Source organism: Pristiophorus japonicus, chromosome 7 (assembly GCF_044704955.1).
Source record: "Pristiophorus japonicus isolate sPriJap1 chromosome 7, sPriJap1.hap1, whole genome shotgun sequence".
Taxonomy (NCBI): Eukaryota; Metazoa; Chordata; class Chondrichthyes; family Pristiophoridae; genus Pristiophorus; species Pristiophorus japonicus.
This window is the reverse complement of record NC_091983.1, coordinates 12,480,222-12,499,940: the sequence shown is the minus strand read 5'-3', so window position 1 is coordinate 12,499,940 and position 19,719 is coordinate 12,480,222. Positions and strand designations below refer to the sequence as shown.

Genomic DNA, 19,719 nt, shown 5'->3' with positions numbered 1-19,719 from the left:
ATAAAGTGCAACATCCCCACCGACACCTGGGAGTCCCTGGCCAAAGACCGCCCTAAGTGGAGAAAGTGCATCCGGGAAGGCGCCGAGTGCCTCAAGTCTCATCGCCAAGTGCAGGCAACGGAAGGAGAATGCAGCAAACCAGTCCCACCCTCCCTTCCCCTCAACGACTATCTGTCCCACCTGTGGCAGGGACTGTGGCTCTCGTATTGGACTGCTCAGTCACCTAAGGACTCATTCCAAGAGTGGAAGCAAGTCTTCCTCGATTCCGAGGGACTGCCTATGATGATGATGCCTCTCCTTGACCAAATGTACGAGTGTCTACTGGTCCATCCAGCCAAAGTTAGAATACTCGATCTCCTGAATCCCAGCAGCGAGCCAACAATAGGATGTGAGGCGGCTGCTGGGATTCAGCACATGGCAAGTGCATTCCATGGGACAAAGCACTGTTACAATACACAGTGCCCAGGGAGAAAGGCAATTATTTTGTACAAGTCACACCGTACAAGTAGATTGGAAGCAGAGATATGGACAGGACATCAATCAATTCAAGTTAAAACCTCGGGTAAATTCAAGTAAAATCTCAAACAAACAATATTCTGGAAACCCAATTAAAAAAGGTTAATCATGCAACAGGATATACTTTATGGTGCGTATTGATGCCAATACCTGGGTTTGAGATGGCTTGAATGCAGTATCAAATGTCATTTGTAGGCAATCCAAAAAAGGTTGAATTTTATATAGACCATGTGTTGTTTGGCTGGAGCGAAATGCTACAATATGGAAGTACTTCAGGATCTTTTCAAATCTGGCTTGTGTCATCATCAGTGCAATGCTCTTGTTGCTATAAAACCCACCGCTCCATATGCTGAGGACAGACTCGCAGTGGTGAATACTAGTGGAGATCATATAGCCCAAAAAGGTTTTCATCTCTGGAAGACTAACATCACTCCAACCTTCATCACAGCCAAATCTTTCTTGGTACTTTTTGGCATACATGTTTGTTTGAACAACCATATTCCTTATAACGTTATCAGGGACAAAGAGCTGAAAGAAGTCAATTGCACTTGCATTTAGTGGCATCTGATGTACAGGACCTGTGACAGGAAAAAGCAAAAAATAATTTAGTTACTTTTCCAGAAGATGTGCAAAAATCTGTACCGCTTGCATCAGTGCATCAATTGTTGTTAGCAGCAGGAATAAGGCACTTTGGGATTCTGCCCTACAATAAAACATATGCTCCAATACAGACCATATTTATTTTGGGAAGTATAGGTCTGTCTCAGCTTTATTAGAACAATTGCTGTCATGCCATTTATGAGGGAAGTGCTCCTCCCTCTATGAATTTCATAAAGCTCAGGTTAGACCGCATCTGGAGTCACTGCATTCAGTTCTGGGCACCTCAGGGAGGATATACTGGTCTTGGAGGGGGAGCTGCTCAGATTCACCAGAATGATACTGGGGCTAAATTATGAGGACAGCTTGCACAGACTAGGCTTGTATTCCCTCGAGTGTCGAAGACTAAGGGGTGATCTAATTGAGGTGTTTAAGCTGATTAAAGGAATTGATAGGGTAGATCAAAACTATTGCCTCTGGTTGGGGGGATGGGGAGTCCAGAACAAGGGGGCATAACCTTAAAATTACAGATAGGGGTGATGTCAGGAAACACTTCTTCACACACAGGGTAGTGAGAATCTGGAACTCTCTCCCCAAAACACTGTTGAAGCTGGAGGTCAATTGAAAATTTCAAAACGAAGATGGCAGATTTTTGTTAGGCAGGGGTATTAAGTGATATGGAACCAAGGCAGGTAGATGGAGTTAAGATACAGATTAGCCATGATCCAACTGAATGGTGCAACAGGTTGAATGGCCTACTTGTGTCCCTATCCTCTTTAAATTAGGAAGACCAAAACTGCAGACAGTACTTCACATGCAGTATCACCAAGACCAGAAATAATTATTCGAATTACCTCTCCCCAAATAACGAGCTGAATATCGTAACATTTGGTTTGCTTTCCTAACTGCCTGTGAACACTTACCGATCGCATTATTCAAGCAACTTCCATCCAGGCAAGATGTGTGTACTGCAAGGTGGAGGGGAAAAAAAAAGCAGCTTGTGCTTTGATGGAGATTGTGTTGAATTAAATGGTATTTGCCCTATACATCAAATTTATGCTACATAAGTGAGAAATTCACCCAGTGTCTATTACCTACATAGTTTGCAGCTTAAATAACAATTGAATTCTTCAGTCCTCCAAGACTATTTTTTTGTTCAACAAGTAGTGAAAGTTATGTTTTAAAAAAAGTGAAATAATTACATAGAATGTGCAGCACAGAAACAGGCCATTCGGCCCAGCTGGTTGGTGCTAGCGTTTATGTTCCACACGAGCCTCCTCCCAAACCTACTTTATCTCACCATCAGCATATCCTTCTATTCCTTTCCCCTCGTGTACTTACTGAACATCTCCTTAAATGCATCTGTGCTATTCGCCTAAACCACTTCATGTGGTACTGTGCCAGCTGTGACTCAGTGGGTAGCACCCTCGCCTCGGAGTCAGAGGTTGTGGGTTCAAGTCCCACCAGAGACTTGAGCATAAAAATCTAGGCTGACACTCCAGTGCAGTGCTGAGGGAGTGCTGCATGTCAAAAGGTTGGATGAGACTTTAAACAGAGGCCCCGTCTGCCCTCTCAGATGGACGTAATAGATCCCATGCCATCATATTGAAGAACAGGGGAGTTATCCCCGTGTCCTGTCCAATATTTACCCCTCATTTATCACTAAAAAACAGATTATCTGGTCACCATCACATTGCTGTTTATGGGGGCTTGCTGTGCACAAATTGGCTGCCATATTTCTACATTACAACTATGACTAAACTGCTAAAGTACTTAATTCGCTGTAAAACGCTTTGTGATGTCCTGAGGTTGCGAAAGGCATTGTTTAAATGCTAGTCTTTCTTTCCCGAGTTCCACATTCTCACCACTCTAAGTAAAGTTTCTCCTGAATTCTTTATTGCATTTAGATTTTATTTTCTAAAAGTTACAATAAGTACAAACATAGTTAGTACAGCAACAGCTTTGGTACTCAGTTTGTAATCAAATAATTGTCAAGTCAAACGAAAGGCAATCGTCCAAATTCACTATGTGACTTCCTCTGATTTTTATATTAGGCACAGCCACATCCCTCAAAATTGGCCCCAGAAACTGTTGAGCAAAGGCAGCCACTTTACTTTGCCCCTTGAGTATCTCAGTAGAATTTCTCCAACAAATCTGATTCACCATTTAAATTTCTGAATACAATAAAAGAGATACTGGCAAAGACAATATTGGGATCAGAGAAATGGAGAGTAAAGTTTCACTGGTATCCTGTGTCGCTTTTTTGGATGAATGGATGGATGGACTGATTGAAATTACTGAAGTGCAGCTGCTGCTATTGGCAAAAACTTGAAGCTTTAGTTCCAGTGCCAGTAACTCCTACAGTGCTGCATCAAATCTATCAGGCAAACAACCATCTAGCACAAGAAAGATGGGGCAGTAGTCTGTACCATCCTCAATGTCACAAAGCATTTATGGGGTCTGTTATTATGAGGTGGGGTAGGGTAGAATGGATCATTTGTACCTCGCTCCACCACATCCTCCCCCCTTCTCATTTACAAAAATATCCCGATATGTTATTGTGTATTATATAAAGTAAAATATTCACTCCCTCCACCACTGCTGCACAGTAGCTGTAGGAGGCAATGCAGCAAGTCGCCAAGGCTTCTTCGGCAGCACCTCCCAATCCCACAATCTCGACCACCTAAAAAGGACATGGGTAGCAGATGCATGGGAACACCATCACCTTCAAATTCCCCTCCATGTCACACACCACCCCTTCATTGTCGCTGGGTCAAAATCCTGGAACTCACTCCCCAACAGCATTGTGGGAGTACCTTCACCACAGGGACTGTAGCGGTTTGAGAAGGGGGCTCACCACCACCTTCTCTATGGTAACTCGAGATGGGAAATAAATGTTGACCTTGCCAGCAACACGGACATCCCGAGAACTGATATAAACAAAAGGACAATGTGTGTCAATCCAATACCCTAAATCAGTTGCTCTAGAGAATAGCATAGACCAAGAAAGTCTTCTAAGAGAAGCCACATCCAATATTCAAGGACAGAAACCAAATCAAATGTTCAGCTCGAGAGCTTTGTCGTTTCGACAGATGTCCGAAGAGAAGCAATCAATTGAAAAGTGCTTGGGGTGGGCAGGAAGGGATGAGAGACAGTAGAATCACTGTGGGGCTTGACGATTCTGAAATGGACTTGTCATTAAGATAAACTATCTGTACAAACATTTGAGAAATCATTTTTGATTCATCTTATCTTAATTTGAATGCTTCTCAATACCAGTTAGAAGGAAGGAACCTGCATCACCATCATATGCATCATTGCCAGGGTAGTGACATTGGTGGTGGGGGAAGGGGGATGGCATTCTGACTCACTATTGAGAGGTGGGAAGATTGGTTGTCTCTCCATCAAAACCAGTGGCAGGGAAAGAGGGCCTCATATGATAACATATAAGGCGTGAGGAGTGGCTGCCACATAAACGGACACAAACGGGAAAGAGCTTTGAAGGACAAGAATATAACGGTCCAAAATGAACCACTGCAAGCTACCTGTGCGAGGAATGAGAGACAGGAGAGCGAGCGCGAGGAATGAGACAGGAGCGTGCGAATGGAAAAAGGGGGAAATGGAAGAATACAGCCCAGATTTAAATGGAAGGCAACAATGCCAAAAAAGCGACATTGACTGGATAGATTTCAAAATTTATTGAATGGTATACTTGCAGTTAAGTGAGAATATCAGCAAGCATCTGCTAGCAAACTGTTAAGACCCTGTGGGTGACACACACACACTATTCACTGGGTATCTATCTATACGTAAAACTCTGGTCACGCTGCTCAACCTTCTGCTCGTTCCCTTCCGTCAGTTATAAAAGAATATTTATTAAAGCATTTGTGGATAACGATTAGACCTACATAAAGTATGTTAACTATAAAATAAAACCTCCACTGTGTCTCAACGATTACAAAATGGGAGGGGGAGGGGGGGGGGTTTGAAAGAAAAGGAGGAGTGGGAATTCATAGATAGACAAGACGACCATTAATTTAGTTTCGGGATTACAGAAAATTGTAATAAATTGTACTGCCTTTAATAATCCCCAGACCATGAAAACAGATCGCACAATAAAAAGAAGAATCTAAAATTCAAAAGACCTTAATTTCAGATTTTGGTGTATAGGGAGGATGGTAAACAATTACATCTCTGCATTACTTCTCCCCAATTTATCTACCTCAATCTTGCATAGATTTCTGCAGAAAGCAGACCGTTTAATGATTATTTCCTGTGCAAGACATTTATTTCGGACGGACAATTCTGTTTTGATGCGGTCAGAGCAAGAAAAACAAATGCAAAAGTGGAACACCCACAAGGAGTTCCAAGCCCTAATTCGTAACGAGATGCCCAGCAAAAGCAAGCCTTGTAGGATAAATAATTCACATCTACAGTTCAATCAGATCGAGAAAGGAATAGCTCATTACACAGAGGAATCAGAAAGTAAAGGAACCGAGCATTAACAGAGACCGGGAGAGTTTCTGCACCAGCAGCGACCCTCGCTGTTCACATACACACATCACCAAGTCCCAGAGACTCACTCTATCCCGTGCCCTCTCACCAGCTGAGCCAGCACAAGGGAGCTCCAGCAAAGCCGCCCAGCCCCACTCCCCAATGGTGAAGGGGAACATCTTGCAATGAACGCTCCTTGTGCGGGCCAGGTACAGCGAGGGGGCGGACTGAGTGTGAAGCAGCTCGCAGAGCTGCAGGAGGTTCAGGGCTCCCTCGGACCGGACCTGCAGGGGTCACAGACCCGCATTACAGCACAGCAAGAGGCAGCAGGGGGGCGGGCACGGATCCGGCCTGGGGGCGCGGGGGGGGCTGAGCCCATCGAGCTAAGCCGGACCTCGCCTCCTCACTTCGCCCCCGCCCTCGCTCCCCGCCCTCACCCCCTCACCGGCCGAGCCATCGAACGGAGGGAAGGCGATGTCCTTCAGCCGCTCCGTCCACCCCGCCGCCTCCTCCTCCTCCTCCTCCTCCTCCGTCGTGGTGTGGTGTGGGGCGGCCGCGGGCCTGCTGCTCGGGCTCCCGGCCGCCGGCTCCTCCGAGTCGGACTGCGAGCTGGCCGCCGAGGAGCTGCCGGCCGACGTGCTGTAAAACGGGTTGTTGTCGTCGCTGCTGCTGCTGCCGCCGCCCGACTCGCCGAACACATCGTCCGAGATGTGCAGGCTCTGATACCGGGAGCGGGCCGCCCGCAGCAGCAACAGCGCTTTCCGCCGGGCCGCCCCGGGAGGCCCGCACCCGGCCCCGGCCCCGGCCGCCAGCTCCGCGGTCGCCATGGAAATGAAGGAGCGAGCGCCGCGCGCTAACTGCGCATGACAGCTCCAGCTCCAGCTGCAGCCAATGCACAGAGCGGCACCCGCAACCAGTGCACGGAACGGCAGCTTCAGCCAGTGCAGTGGGAGCGGCACCTGCAGTCACTGTACGGCGCGACACCTGCAGCCAGTGCAGTGGGAGCGGCACCTGCAGTCACTGTACGGCGCGACACCTGCAGCCAGTGCAGTAGGAGCGGCACCTGCAGTCACTGTACGGCGCGACACCTGCAGCCAGTGCAGTGGGAGCGGCACCTGCAGTCACTGTACGGCGCGACACCTGCAGCCAGTGCAGTAGGAGCGGCACCTGCAGTCACTGTACGGCGCGACACCTGCAGCCAGTGCAGTGGGAGCGGCACCTGCAGTCACTGTACGGCGCGACACCTGCAGCCAGTGCAGTAGGAGCGGCACCTGCAGTCACTGTACGGCGCGACACCTGCAGCCAGTGCACAGAGTGGCAGTGGCACCTGCAGCCAGTGCAGTGGGAGCGGCACCTGCAGCTAGCGCACTGGCAGTTAAACCGAAGCAGGACCTGCAGCCAATGCACGGAACGGGAGCGGCACCTGTCGGCAATACAGCAAGTGGGTGCATGACCCATAGCCAATGCACTCGGTGGGAGTTGCAGGCAATGCATGGAGCAGGGGCTGCACGAGCAGTCAATGTACTAAGCAGTGCCTGCAGCCAGTGTAGTGGCACCAGCACTGCGAGCAGCATCAGCAGCCACTGCACCGAGTGGGGACAGAATGAGCAGTCAATGCACCAGTATTGGCAGCAGCAGCACCTGCAGCCAATGCACTGGGCAGCAGCGGTACCCACGGACTGTGCACTGATTGGCATTCACAGCGAATGTACTGAGTGGCAGCAACAGCAGTAACCAGTACTCTGAGCAGCAGTAGCAGCTTGTAGTGAGTGGCAATACACCAAATCATCATCATAGGCAGTCCCTTTGAGTCGAGGATGACTTGCTTCCACATTAGAAATGAGTTCTCAGATGTCTGAAGAGTCCAATGCGGGATCTACAGTCTCTGTCACAGCTGGGGCAGACGGTGGTTGAAGGAACATGTGGGTGGGGGGGGGTGCCTGGGTTCCCGCGTGCTCCTTCCGCTGTCGACGCTTGGCTTCAGCTTGCTCTCGGCAAAGAGACTCGAGATGCTCAGCGCCTTCCCGGATGCTGAAAGGGGTAATGGAGGAATGATCAGCCATGATCTTATTGAATGGCGGTGCAGGCTCGAAGGGCCGAATGGCCTACTCCTGCACCTATTTTTCTATGTTTCTATGTTTCCTCCACTTTGGGCAGTCTTGGGCCAGAGATTCCCAGGTGCCGGTGGGGATGTTACATTTTTTTCAAGGAGGCTGTCCTAGAAGCGTTTCCTCAGCTCACTTGGGGCTCGCTTGCCGTGTCGGTGCTCCGAGTCGAGCGTTTGTTTTGGAAATCTCGTGTCAGGCGTGTGGCGATTGGCCCGTCCAGTGGAGCCAATCGAGCGTGGTCAGTGCGTAGATGCTGGGGATCCTGAGCGAGGACGCTGACATTGGTACGCATATCCTGCCAATGAATTTGCAAGGTCTTGCAGAGGCAGGTTGGTGGCACTTCTCCAGTGTTTTGAGGTACCTGCTATACATAGTCCATGTCTTTGAGCCATACAGGAGGGCGGGTATCACCACTGCTCTGTAGACCATGAGCTTGGTGCCAGGTTTGAGATCCTGGTCTTCAAACACTCTCTTCCTCAGGCGACCGAAGGCTGCACTGGCACACTGAAAGCAGGTTGGACCTCGTCGTCAATGTTTGCCCTTGTTGACAGTAGGCTCCTGAGGTGTGGAAAATGGTCCACGTTGTCCAAGGCCTCGTCGTGGATTTTGATAACCGGGGGTTAGTGCTGTGTGGCGGGGGCAGGGTGGTAGAGGACCTTTGTCTTATGGGTGTTTAATGTAAGGCCCATGCTCTCGTACGCCTCGATGAAGGTGTTGATAATGGCTTCGCGTTCAGCCTCCGAGTGTGCGCAGACACCATCTGCGTACTATAGTTCGCTGACAAAGGAATGGGATGGCCTTGGATCTGGCCTGGAGGCGGCGGAGGTTGAACAGATTCCTGTTTGTCCTGTAATTTAACTCCACTCCGGCGGCGAGCTTGCTGAGGGTGAGATGGAGCATTGCAGCAAGGAAAATTGAGAAGCGCCTTGGTGCGATGACGTAGTCCTGCTTGATCCCGGTCCGAACATGGAATGGGTCTGTGGAGGATCCGTTGGTCATGCTCACGGTTTGCATGTCAGCGTGGAGCAGACGGAGACTGGTGACAAACTTTTCAGGGCTGCCGAATCTGAGGAGCACGCTCCATAATCCCTCACGGTTGACAGTGTCGAAGGCTTTTGTGAGGTTGAAGAAGGCCATGTACAAGGGTTGGTGCTGTTCCCTGCATTTCTCTGCGTGGTGACGATCATGTCCATTGTGCCCCCAATAGGCGGATCCGCATTGCAACTCTGGAGAAGTTCTTCAGCCACAGGAAGAAGGCGATTCAGGAGGATTCTTGCGATGACTTTCCCAGTGGTCAACAGCGGGGAGATTCTTCTGCAGTTACCGCAGTCGGACTTGTAACCTTTCTTGAAGCTGGTCACGATTACAGCGTCTCTGAGATCTCTTGGCATGATCTTTTCCTTCCAGTTAAGAGAGATGAGGTCATGGATCCGTGCCAGTAGTGTTTCTCCGCCATGTTTTAGTGCTTCGGCGGGAATTCCATCTGCTCCCACTGACTTGTTGTTCTTCAGTTGTCGGATGGCCTTTTCAACCTTGTGCCGGGCTGGGGTTGTGCTGAGATGGTGGCGGGTTGCATGCTGTGGGATGGACTCGAGGACACTCACATCGAATACAGAGTCTCGGTTGCGGAGATCCTCAAAGTGCTCCTTCCAGCGGGCACCTAGCCAATGCATCAAGTGGTCCCAGCAATCAGTGCACTGAACATCATAGGCAGTCCCTCGGGATCAAGGAAGACTTGCTTCCACTCTTAGCATGAGTTCTTAGATGGCTGTACAGTCCAATACGAGAACCACAGTCTCTGTCACAGGTGGGACAGATAGTCGTTGAAGGAAAGGGTGGGCAGGGAGCCTGGTTTGCCGCACGCTCCTTCCGCTGCCTGCGCTTGATTTCTGCATGCTCTCGGCGACGATACTCGAGCTCAGCGCCTTCCTGAATGCACTTCCTCCACTTAGGGCGGTCTATGGCCAAAGACTCCCAGGTGTCAGTGGGGGTGTCGCACTTTATCAGGGAGGCTTTGAGGCTGTCCTTGTAACGTTTCCTCTGCCCGTCTTTAGCTCGTTTGCCGTGGACAAGTTCCGAGTAGAGTGCTTGCTTTGGGAGTCTCGTGTCTGGCATGCGAACTATGTGGCCTGCCCAGCGGAGCTGATCAAGTGTGGTCAGTGCTTCAATGCTGGGGATATTAGCTTGGACGAGGACGCTAATGTTTGTGCGTCTGTCCTCCCAGGGGATTTGCAGGATCTTGCGGAGACATCGCTGGTGGTATTTCTGCAGCGACTTGTGGTGTCTACTGTACATGGTCCACATCTCTGAGCCATACAGGAGGGCGGGTATTACTACAGCCCTGTAGACCATGAGCTTGGTGGCAGTTTTGAGGGACTGATCTTCAAACACTCTTTTCCTCAGGCGGCCGAAGGCTGCACTGGCGCATTGGAGGCGCTGCTGGATCTCATCATCAATGTCTGCTCTTGTTGATAGGAGGCTCTCGAGATAGGGGAAGTGGTCCACGTTGTCCAGGGCCACGCCATGGATCTTGATGTTTGGTGGGCAGTGCTGTGCGGTGAGGACAGGCTGGTGGAGGACCTTTGTCTTACTAATGTTTAGCGTAAGGCCTATGCTTTCGTACACCTCGGTAAATACGTCGACTATGTCCTGGAGTTCAGCATCTGTGTGTGCACAGACGCAGGCGTCGTCCGCGTACTGTAGCTCGATGACAGAGGCTGGAGTGGTCTTGGACCTGGCCTGGACACGGCGAAAGTTGAACAGCTTCCCACTGGTTCTGTAGTTTAGCTCCACTCCAGCGGGGAGCTTATCAACTGTGAGGTGGAGCATGGCAGCGAGGAAGATTGGAAAGAGGGTTGGGGCGATGACGCAGCCCTGCTTGACCCCGGTCCGGACATGAATTGGGTCTGTGATGGATCCGTTGGTAAGGATCACGGTTTGCATGTCGTCGTGGAGCAGGCGGAGTATGGTGAAGTACTTTTGGGGGCATCCGAAACGGAGGAGGACGCTCCATAGACCCTCGCGGTTGACAGAGTCAAAGGCCTTTGTAAGGTCGAAGAAAGCCATGTATAAGGGCTGACGCTGTTCCCTGCATTTTTCCTGCAGCTGTTGCGCTGCAAAAATCATGTCCGTTGTGTCCCAGAGGGGACGAAATCCGCACAGCGACTCCGGGAGGAGCTCCTCGCCCACGGGGAGGAGACGATTGAGGAGGACTCTACCGACGACTTTCCCAGTGGTTGATAGCAGGGAGATTCCTCTGTAGTTGCCAGATTTGTCCCCTTTTTTATTGATGGTCACGATCACTGGATCTCTAAGATCTCCCAGCATGCTCTCCTCCCTCCAGATGAGAGAGATGAGGTCGTGTATTCGTGCCAGTAGTGCCTCTCCGCCATAATTTAGTGCCTCAGCAGGGATTCCATCCGCTCCCGTAGCATTGTTGTTATTTAGCTGTCTTATGGCCTTTTCTACCTCGTGCAGTGTTGGGGTCTCACTGAGGTGGTGGCGGGTAGCATGCTGCGGAATGGAGTCGAGAACACTCGAGTGAAAGGCAGAGTCTCGATTGAGGAGATCTTCGAAGTGTTCCTTCCAGCTAGCCCTGACTGCCTCAGGAGTGGGGTGGGGTCTTGGGAGTTTGGTCCGTATGTGGCCTTGACTGCGGTGAAGAATCGTCGCACATCATGGCTGTCGGCCAGCTGCTGTATCTCCTGTGCTTTCTCCATCCACCACCTGTTCTTTAGGTCCCGGGTTTTTTGTTGGACCTGAGCCTTTAGCCGTTTGTAATGCTGCTTTGCTGCTCCCGAGTTGGGTTACTGTTTAAGGCTCAGAAATGCCCTGCGCTTGTAGTCTATTAGTTCTTGAATCTCCTGATCATTCTCATCAAACCAGTCCTGGTGTTTCCTGGTTGTGACTGAGCGTCTCCTTGCAGACACTGGTTATGGAGGCCTGGAGGGCAGACCAAGCGCTGTGGGCATTCTGCGTCTCGGGGTCATCAAGGGTCGCCAGGTTAGCTGTGAGACGCTGGCTGTAAAGGGCTCTCTTAGCTGGGTCCCGGCATTGACTTTTTTGCGACACTGCTTCTGCTGCCTCCTTCGCTTTGGGGCAATGTTAATGTTGATGATGGATCGGATTAGGCGGTGGTCCGTCCAGCAGTCGTCAGCTCCTGTCATGGCGCGGGTGATGCGCACATCCTTGCGATCCCTGGCTCGGACGATGACATGGTCGAGAAGGTGCCAGTGTTTGGAGCGAGGGTGTTGCCACGATGCCTTGTATTTGTCCCTCTGGCGGAACAAGGTGTTGGTGATGACAAGTTCATGCTCTAGACATTTTGTCAGGAGTAGGGTACCGCTGGAGTTGGCTTTCCCTACCCACTCTCTGCCAATCACGCCACCCCAGAGGTCCCTGTCCCTGCTGACCCTGGCGTTGAAGTCACCGAGGAGGATCAGTTTGTCGCCCGCGGGGACGCAGGTCAGGGATTTATCGAGGTTGGAGTAAGAACCCTCTTTGGCCTCATCTGTTGCATCGAGTGTTGGGGCGTAAGCACTGATGACTGTGGCGCACTGGTTCTGGGATAGGGTGAGTCGGAGAGTCATGAGGCGTTCGTTAGCCCCGCAGGGGGAGCCTTTGAGGCGGTCGACCAGCTCGTTTTTGATGGTGAAGCCGATTCTGTGGAGGCGGCGTTCTGCCTCTGGTTTCCCTTTCCAGAAGAAGGTGTAACCTCCACCTTGTTCCTTGAGCCGGCCTTCCCTTGCCCGCCGTGCCTCGCTTAGGGCGGCGATGTCGATATCAAAGCGTCTACGTTCTCGGGCAATTATGGCGGTGCGGCGTTCCGGTTTGTCGCTGTTGGGGTTGTCCATGAGGGTCCTGACGTTCCAGGTCCCAAACTTCATGGTCGAGGAGTGGAAGATGCCTGTGCGTGAGTTCTTTTAACGTGGGGTGATCGTTGCACGCCGGCTACCACACGGGCTTAGCTGAGCGAGGTCTTGGTCCAGTGGCAAGGGGGTCCAAGATGACTGGAGACCAGGCACTGCTATATGGGCCTAATTGCCTACGACGAGGTGTTGGCCGCAGGCTCGGCGCTGGGTAGCGCCCTTGGTGGTAGGTGGTCCAAGGTTTGTTTGGGGTCAGGCATTGGAGGGGCCAGTGGTGCACTGGGGTTCAGGATTGAGGGGGGCAGGAGGGTCACAGCCATTGTATTCACCATGTGCTGGAGGAGGAGAGGAGGCCAGGCCATCAGTGGGGAAGGAGAGGTCCAGGGGGAGGAGGAGGAGGAGGTCCGATAGCCGAGTTCAGCCGCCCAGCCGCCGCAGGAGGTCCAGCCGGGAGGTCCAGGTCGCGTCGAGCCGTCCAGCCACTGCAGGAGGCATGAACATCAGCAGCAGTGGCAACCAATGCATTCAGCACCACCAGGAGTGGTAAACAATGCATAAAATGCCATCAACACAAGGCATCAAACTGCACCAGCAGTGGCAGCCAATGCCCCATCAGCAATGGCACTAGCGCCGAACACATTTAGCCATATTACAAGTCCAGCAGCTAATGGTGCCAGAGCCCATCATTAATTTTTAATTTGCAGCATTTGCATTGGGAAGGAGGGACAATAAACAAAAGTCTTGGAACCCAACAGTACCAAGCAGATTTAAACCTGTCTAGCTGAGTATTTCATCATTCCGGATTTCCGGTCTATATTTATCCTATATAACCTCTAATCCTGTTCAAAGCCACTTTAGTTTTAATCCCGATCAGTAACAGGATTTCATTTTACTTTGTATGTTATGGGCAGAGCCTCTAGAATTCTGCAGTATTTTAAGGTCAATTTATGCAGCAGACTCAACCCTATTATGCAGTAAATGTAGGTCCTGTGGAAAGATTATCCAGATTCAGTGGCACATCACTAAGTGATCCACAAGTATTTATGTCTCGAGTAAAGTGTAATATCCGCATAGAATTACATCGAGTGTACAGCACAGAAACAGGCCATTCAGCCCAACTGGTCCGTGCCGTTGTTTATGCTCCACACGAGCCTCCTCCCACCCCTCTTTATCACACCCTATCGGCATAACCTATTCCTTTCCCCCTGATATATTTATCTAGCTTCCCCTTAAATGCATCGATACTATTCCCCTCAACTACTCCCTGTGGTATCGAGTTCCACATTCTCACCACTCTCTGGGTAAAGATGTTTCTCCTGAATTCCCGATTGAATTTATTAGTGACTATCTTATATTTATGGCTATCTGTGGAGAGAGAAACAGAGTTAATGTTTCAGGTCGCTGACTGTTTGTCAGAACTGGAAAAAGTTAGGAGATGTAACAGGTTTTTAAGTAAGAGTAGGGACAGGGAAAGTGGGGAGGGAAGGAAAGAACAAAAGGGAAGGTCTGTGATAGGATGGAAGGCAGAAGAGATTAAGAGACAAAAGAGATGATGGTGCAAGGCAAAAGGCAAATTAAGAAACAAAAGAGGAGCCTAGATAGGGTGTAAATGGTGTTGGCGAGATTGTAGAGGGACGTGATCTGGGCCCAGGAGGGGCCCAGGGGCAGCACGGGCCCAGCCCACACTGCGATATGTGTGCGCACTAGGTCCGTGCAGCAGAGCTGGTCTCCAGTCGTCTTGGATAACCCTTGCCACTGGACCAAGACCTAGCTCTGTCAAGCTGGTGTGCAACGGCCACCCCACGTTAATAAAATCCACGCACAGGCATCTTCCACCCTTGAGGATGTAGTTCGGGATCCGGAATATTAGGTCTTTCATTGAAACACCTGTGAACTCATCCTTTTTTGGCGTGGAAGCAAGTCATCCTGCCTATGATGATGATGACAGATACACCATTTTTACTGTAGATTTGTTGCAAATTGACCAAACTTAAAAGCTTGACCAAATGTAATGACCCAGCATGCTTCAGGAAGCCAGGAGACTGGTTACTGTGCGAACTTTTTAAAAGTGTTGAAGCAGCAAACTGTTTTTACGGGAGAGTAAGCAACCTTGGATGGGAATGGACTGTTGAGCTATCACAAGGAGAAACAAGACCATCTGTAGACAATTATGTCTTTGAGGCTACTGAAGTAAAACATAAAACATTTACTTAACTGACCGCTGATAAGAAGAAATTAAGAAAACAACGAATATAGTTTGGAACACACAGGCAAGTTACCAAGTTTTGAGGTATAAACAGTGCTGCGAAAGGCATTCGGGGCTGTAGTCGAGAGGGAAACCTGGTCAGTTGCCAGTTAAAGTCTAGTCATCAAGCATGGATTTATCAAAGGGAAATCATACTTGACAAATCTTCTGGAATTTTTTGAGCATGTAACTAGTAGAGTGGACAAGGGAGAACCAGTGGATGTGGTGTATTTGGACTTTCAAAAGGCTTTTGACAAGGTCCCACACAAGAGATTAGTGTGCAAAATTAAAGCACATGGTATTGGGGGTAATGTATTGACGTGAATAAAGAACTGGTTGGCAGACAGGAAGCAGAGAGTCGGGATAAACGGGTCCTTTTCAGAATGGCAGGCAGTGACTAGTGGGGTACCGCAAGGTTCAGTGTTGGGCCCCCAGCTATTTACAATATACATTAATGATTTGGACAAAGGAATTGAATGTAATATCTCCAAGTTTGCAGATGACACTAAGCTGGGTGGCGGTGTGAGCTGTGAGGAGATGCTAAGAGGCTGCAGGGTGACTTGGACAGGTAAGGTGAGTGTACAAATGCATGGCAGATGCAGCATAATGTAGATAAATGTGAGGTTATCTACTTTGGTGGCAAAAACAGGGAGGCAGAATATTATCTGAATGGTGACAGATTAGGAAAAGGGGAGGTGCAACGAGACCTGGGTGTCATGGTACATCAGTCATTGAAAGTTGGCATGCAGGTACAGCAGGCGGTGAAGAAGGCAAATGGCATGTTGGCCTTCATAGCGAGAGGATTTGCGTATAGGAACAGGGAGGTCTTACTGCAGTTGTACAGGGCCTTGGTGAGGCCACACCTTGAATATTGTGTACAGTTTTGGTCTCCTAATCTGAGGAAGGACATTCTTGCTATTGAGGGAGTGCAGCGAAGGTTCGACAGACTGATTCCCGGGATGGCAGGACTGACATATGAAGAAAGACTGGATCGACTAGGCTTATATTCACTGGAATTTAGGAGAATGAGAGGGGAGCTCATAGAAACATATGACATTCTGACAGGATTGGACAGGTTAGATGCAGGAAGAATGTTCCCAATGTTGAGGAAGTCCTGAACCAGGGGTCACAGTCTAAGGATAAGGGGTAAGCCATTTAGGACCGAGATGAGAAGAAACTTCTTCACTCAGAGAGTTGTGAACCTGTGGAATTCTCTACCACAGAAAGTTGTTGAGGCCAGTTCATTAGATATATTCAAAAGGGAGTTAGATGTGGCCCTTATGGCTCAAGGGATCAAGGGTATGGAGAGAAAGCAGGAAAGGGATACTGAGGTGAATGATCAGCCATGATCATATTGAATGGTGGTGCAGGCTCGAAGGGCCGAATGGCCTGCTCCTGCACCTATTTTCTATGATTCTATGAACCGGCCACTCGCTAGTGTTAGTAAATATGTGGTCTTTGCTTATCATAGCTTGATTTTAAGTGAGGGATTTTAAGTGTGTGTGCTGAAGTATAATCAAGGAGGTATTGGGGGCTGAAATTGTGGTCGGAGGCTTCCCGCAGACAATTGCCTCCGAACTGAAACATTTCTACGAAACTATCTGGTGGTCTGGGAGGAGTGTGGGATTCCGGTGGGGAGGGCTTCTCTTCCCGCGCTGCTCTTTGCCTTTCCATCATTGTTCATATGTAACCTTTAGGGCTGATGACGATGGACCGGAACGGCCTCCCTCTGCGCTGTAAATTGCTATGTTTTTAAAAGACAGCACCTTCAACACTACAGCACTTCTGCAGTACTGCACTGAAGCTTCAGCCTAGATTATGTTCAAGAATGCTACCAAATGAGAGAGGGGAGGGGAATAAACTAACTTCCAGTGGGGACATGGCTTCCATCTTTTTGTGGCACCTTAGATTAAGTGGTGTCACTTTCTCACTAAAAGTCTTGAACATCTGCGTCGATAAACAGAGACCCTGTCTACCCTCTTGGGTGGATGTAAAAGATCCTATGGCACTATTCGAAGAGGTTTTCTCAGGTATGCTGGACAATATTTATCCCTCAACCAACATTGCCAAAAAGAACAGATTATCTCGCCATTTATTTCCTTGCTGTTTGTGGGACCTTGCTGTATGTAACTTGTCTGCCTTATTTCCTACATTAAAACAGTACTTCAAAATAACATCATTGGCTGTATTGTAATCTCTGCACTCCTCCAATTCTGACCTCTTTTATAAAACAAATACTTTCTAAAGTGTTCTCCCCAGTGTCCTGGACAATATTTAACCCTCAATCAACATAACAAAACAGATAATCTGGTCATTATCACATTGCTGTTTGTGGGAGCTTGCTGTGCGCAAATTGGCTATTGCGTTTCCTACATTACAACAGTGACTACATACCAAAAGTACTTCATTGCCTGTAAAGCGCTTTGAGACATCCGGTGGTCATGAAAGGCGCTATATGAATGCAAGTTTTTCTTTCTTACGCATCGCTTATTTTGATTGCTCCACCATTGGTGGCCGTGCCTCTCTAAACCTCCGTCTCTTGACCTCTCCCTCCTCCTTCAAGACTCTCCTTAAAACCTACCTATTGGTGCAAGGTTTGGTCACCTGTCCTAATATCTCCTTGTGTCGCTCAGTGTCAACTTTTGTTTGATAACGCTCCTGTGAAGCGCCTTGGGATGTTTCACTTTGTTAAAAATGCTAGAAATATAAGTTCTTGTCAAGCGCTTTGGGACGACCTGAGGTTGTGAAAGGGCTATATAAATGCATGTTCCTGCTTTTAGAAGCATGTGTTTCGGGATGTAAGGTGAAGATGCCAATTGTCCTCTAAAAGCCCAGGTGCGATCTGAGTGTGGCTGCTCAGGCCTCACAACTTGAGCCGCCTCGGGAAAATCCCCTCCGTGCCTTTCAGTTCTGCACGGAGGGGTTTCCTGTACGGGCTGCTCCTGTACACTCTCAACCTCGCCATTCTCGTCTGCCGTCCGGACACGCCATGGCGCAACATCTTGTCGTCCGGAGGAGGCGGGGGTCCCCGATGGAGTGCACTCTACACGGGAGTCCTCCCACTATTCATCGGGGACTTGGCCTGGAGGGTGGTGCACGGAGCAGTCCCGTGCAACAAATTTTTAAGCCAGTTCACGGGCTCCCAGGCCGCCTGCAATTTCTGCGGTCTGGAAGAGTCCGTGTTCCACGTTTTTATGGAGTGTGCGAGGTTGCAGCCCCTGTTTCATTATTTAAAGGGGGCTGCTCCTCAATTTCTGGCTGCACTTCAGTCCCACACTCCTGATCTTTGGGCACCCTGTGCGGAGGGGAGCGGGTAGGTCCGAGGGCCTCCTCGTAGGACTGCTCCTGGGCACGGCCAAGGGTGCCATCAGCCGGTCCAGGCAGCGGGCGGTCGAGGGGGTCCTTCAGCCTGACTGCCTGCCTCTCTTCCGCGCATATATCCGGGCCAGGGTGCCCCTGGAGATGGAGCACGCGGTGTCCACCGGTTCGCTCGCGGCCTTCCGCGAGAGGTGGGCGCCGGAGGGACTGGAGTGCATCGTTACCCCCGGCAACCAAATTTTAATTTGAATTTATATGTTTTAAAGTTTAATTTGTTTTAATTGCTGGGTTTTAGTGTCCCCCTTCCCTTTTATAGGGGGCACTTGTAAAATATACGATTTTAATGCCAAAAAAAACAAAAAAAAAACTACAAAAATACAAAAAAAACAAAAAAAGGGCATTGGAAAATGTTTGCAGTGGCCCCCCCCAGATTGGGGGGTACTTGATTTAAATGTTTTATTTTGTCTCCTCTAAAAGAGTTGTGGCCGCTCAGGGGACCGGGTCCTCCGGTGCTGCAGAGGGCGCTGTGGCCGGAGCAGGGACCGGGTCCTCCGGTGCTGCAGAGGGCGCTGTGGCCGGAGCAGGGACCGGGTCCCGGGTCCTCCGGTGCTGCAGAGGGCGCTGTGGCCGGAGCAGGCAGCAGGGGGCCCCGCTTGCCCTCCGCACCCTCCCCGGCTGTCCTGTCGGCGGAAAGTTGGTCCGCAGCTCGGCCGGAGGATGGAGCAGCGTCGGATAGCCGCGCCGCTCAGCCTGCCCATGGGGCCCGACTCCCTGTGCTTCAACAAGGACGAGTTCATGAAGGTAAATCTGCCGGGGCCGACTGTATCCCCGGGTCACAGGTCAACGGTCTCTCCTCATCCCGCCCCGCCCCCTCCCCCCTCAGCCCCCCCCCCCCACCCCGTCCTCCCTCAGCCCCCCCCCCCCCCACCCCGTCCTCCCTCAGCCCCCCCCCCCACCCCGTCCTCCCTCAGCCCCCCCCCCACCCCGTCCTCCCTCAGCCCCCCCCCACCCCGTCCTCCCTCAGCCCCCACCCCCCCCCACCCCCAGCCCCCCCCCACCCCCAGCCCCCCCCCCCCACCCCGTCCTCCCTCAGCCCCCACCCCCCACCCCGTCCTCCCTCAGCCCCCACCCCCCACCCCGTCCTCCCTCAGCCCCCCCCCACCGTCCTCCCTCAGCCCCCCCCCCACCCCGTCCTCCCTCAGCCCCCCCCCCTCCCACCCCGTCCTCCCTCAGCCCCCCCCCCTCCCACCCCGTCCTCCCTCAGCCCCCCCCCCCACCCCGTCCTCCCTCAGCCCCCCCCACCACCCCGTCCTCCCTCAGCCCCCCCCACCACCCCGTCCTCCCTCAGCCCCCCCCACCACACCCGTCCTCCCTCAGCCCCCCCCACCCCGTCCTCCCTCAGCCCCCCCCACCCCGTCCTCCCTCAGCCCCCCCCACCCCGTCCTCCCTCAGCCCCCCCCACCCCGTCCTCCCTCAGCCCCCCCCACCCCGTCCTCCCTCAGCCCCCCCCACCCCGTCCTCCCTCAGCCCCCCCCACCCGGTCCTCCCTCAGCCCCCCCCACCCGGTCCTCCC

At 51.1% G+C, this 19,719-nt stretch overlaps 2 protein-coding genes across 2 annotated transcripts in view; one reads left to right on the top strand and one right to left on the bottom strand.

Annotated features, from left to right (window-relative positions):
• Positions 1–6,434, bottom strand: part of pgbd5 (piggyBac transposable element derived 5) — a 69,778-nt gene extending 63,344 nt beyond the window's left edge. The window contains exons 1-2 of the mRNA XM_070884641.1: positions 6,053–6,434; positions 667–1,094 (exon numbers count right to left, since the gene is read on the bottom strand). Of these exons, the coding sequence (XP_070740742.1) occupies positions 667–1,094; positions 6,053–6,434 (810 nt within the window). The remainder of the gene's footprint in view (positions 1–666; positions 1,095–6,052) is intronic.
• A 36-nt stretch (positions 6,435–6,470) lies between these two features.
• Positions 6,471–19,719, top strand: part of cog2 (component of oligomeric golgi complex 2) — an 81,642-nt gene continuing 68,393 nt past the window's right edge. The window contains exons 1-3 of the mRNA XM_070884640.1: positions 6,471–6,577; positions 8,923–9,136; positions 18,624–18,947. Coding sequence (XP_070740741.1) covers positions 6,471–6,577; positions 8,923–9,136; positions 18,624–18,947 — 645 coding nt within the window. The remainder of the gene's footprint in view (positions 6,578–8,922; positions 9,137–18,623; positions 18,948–19,719) is intronic.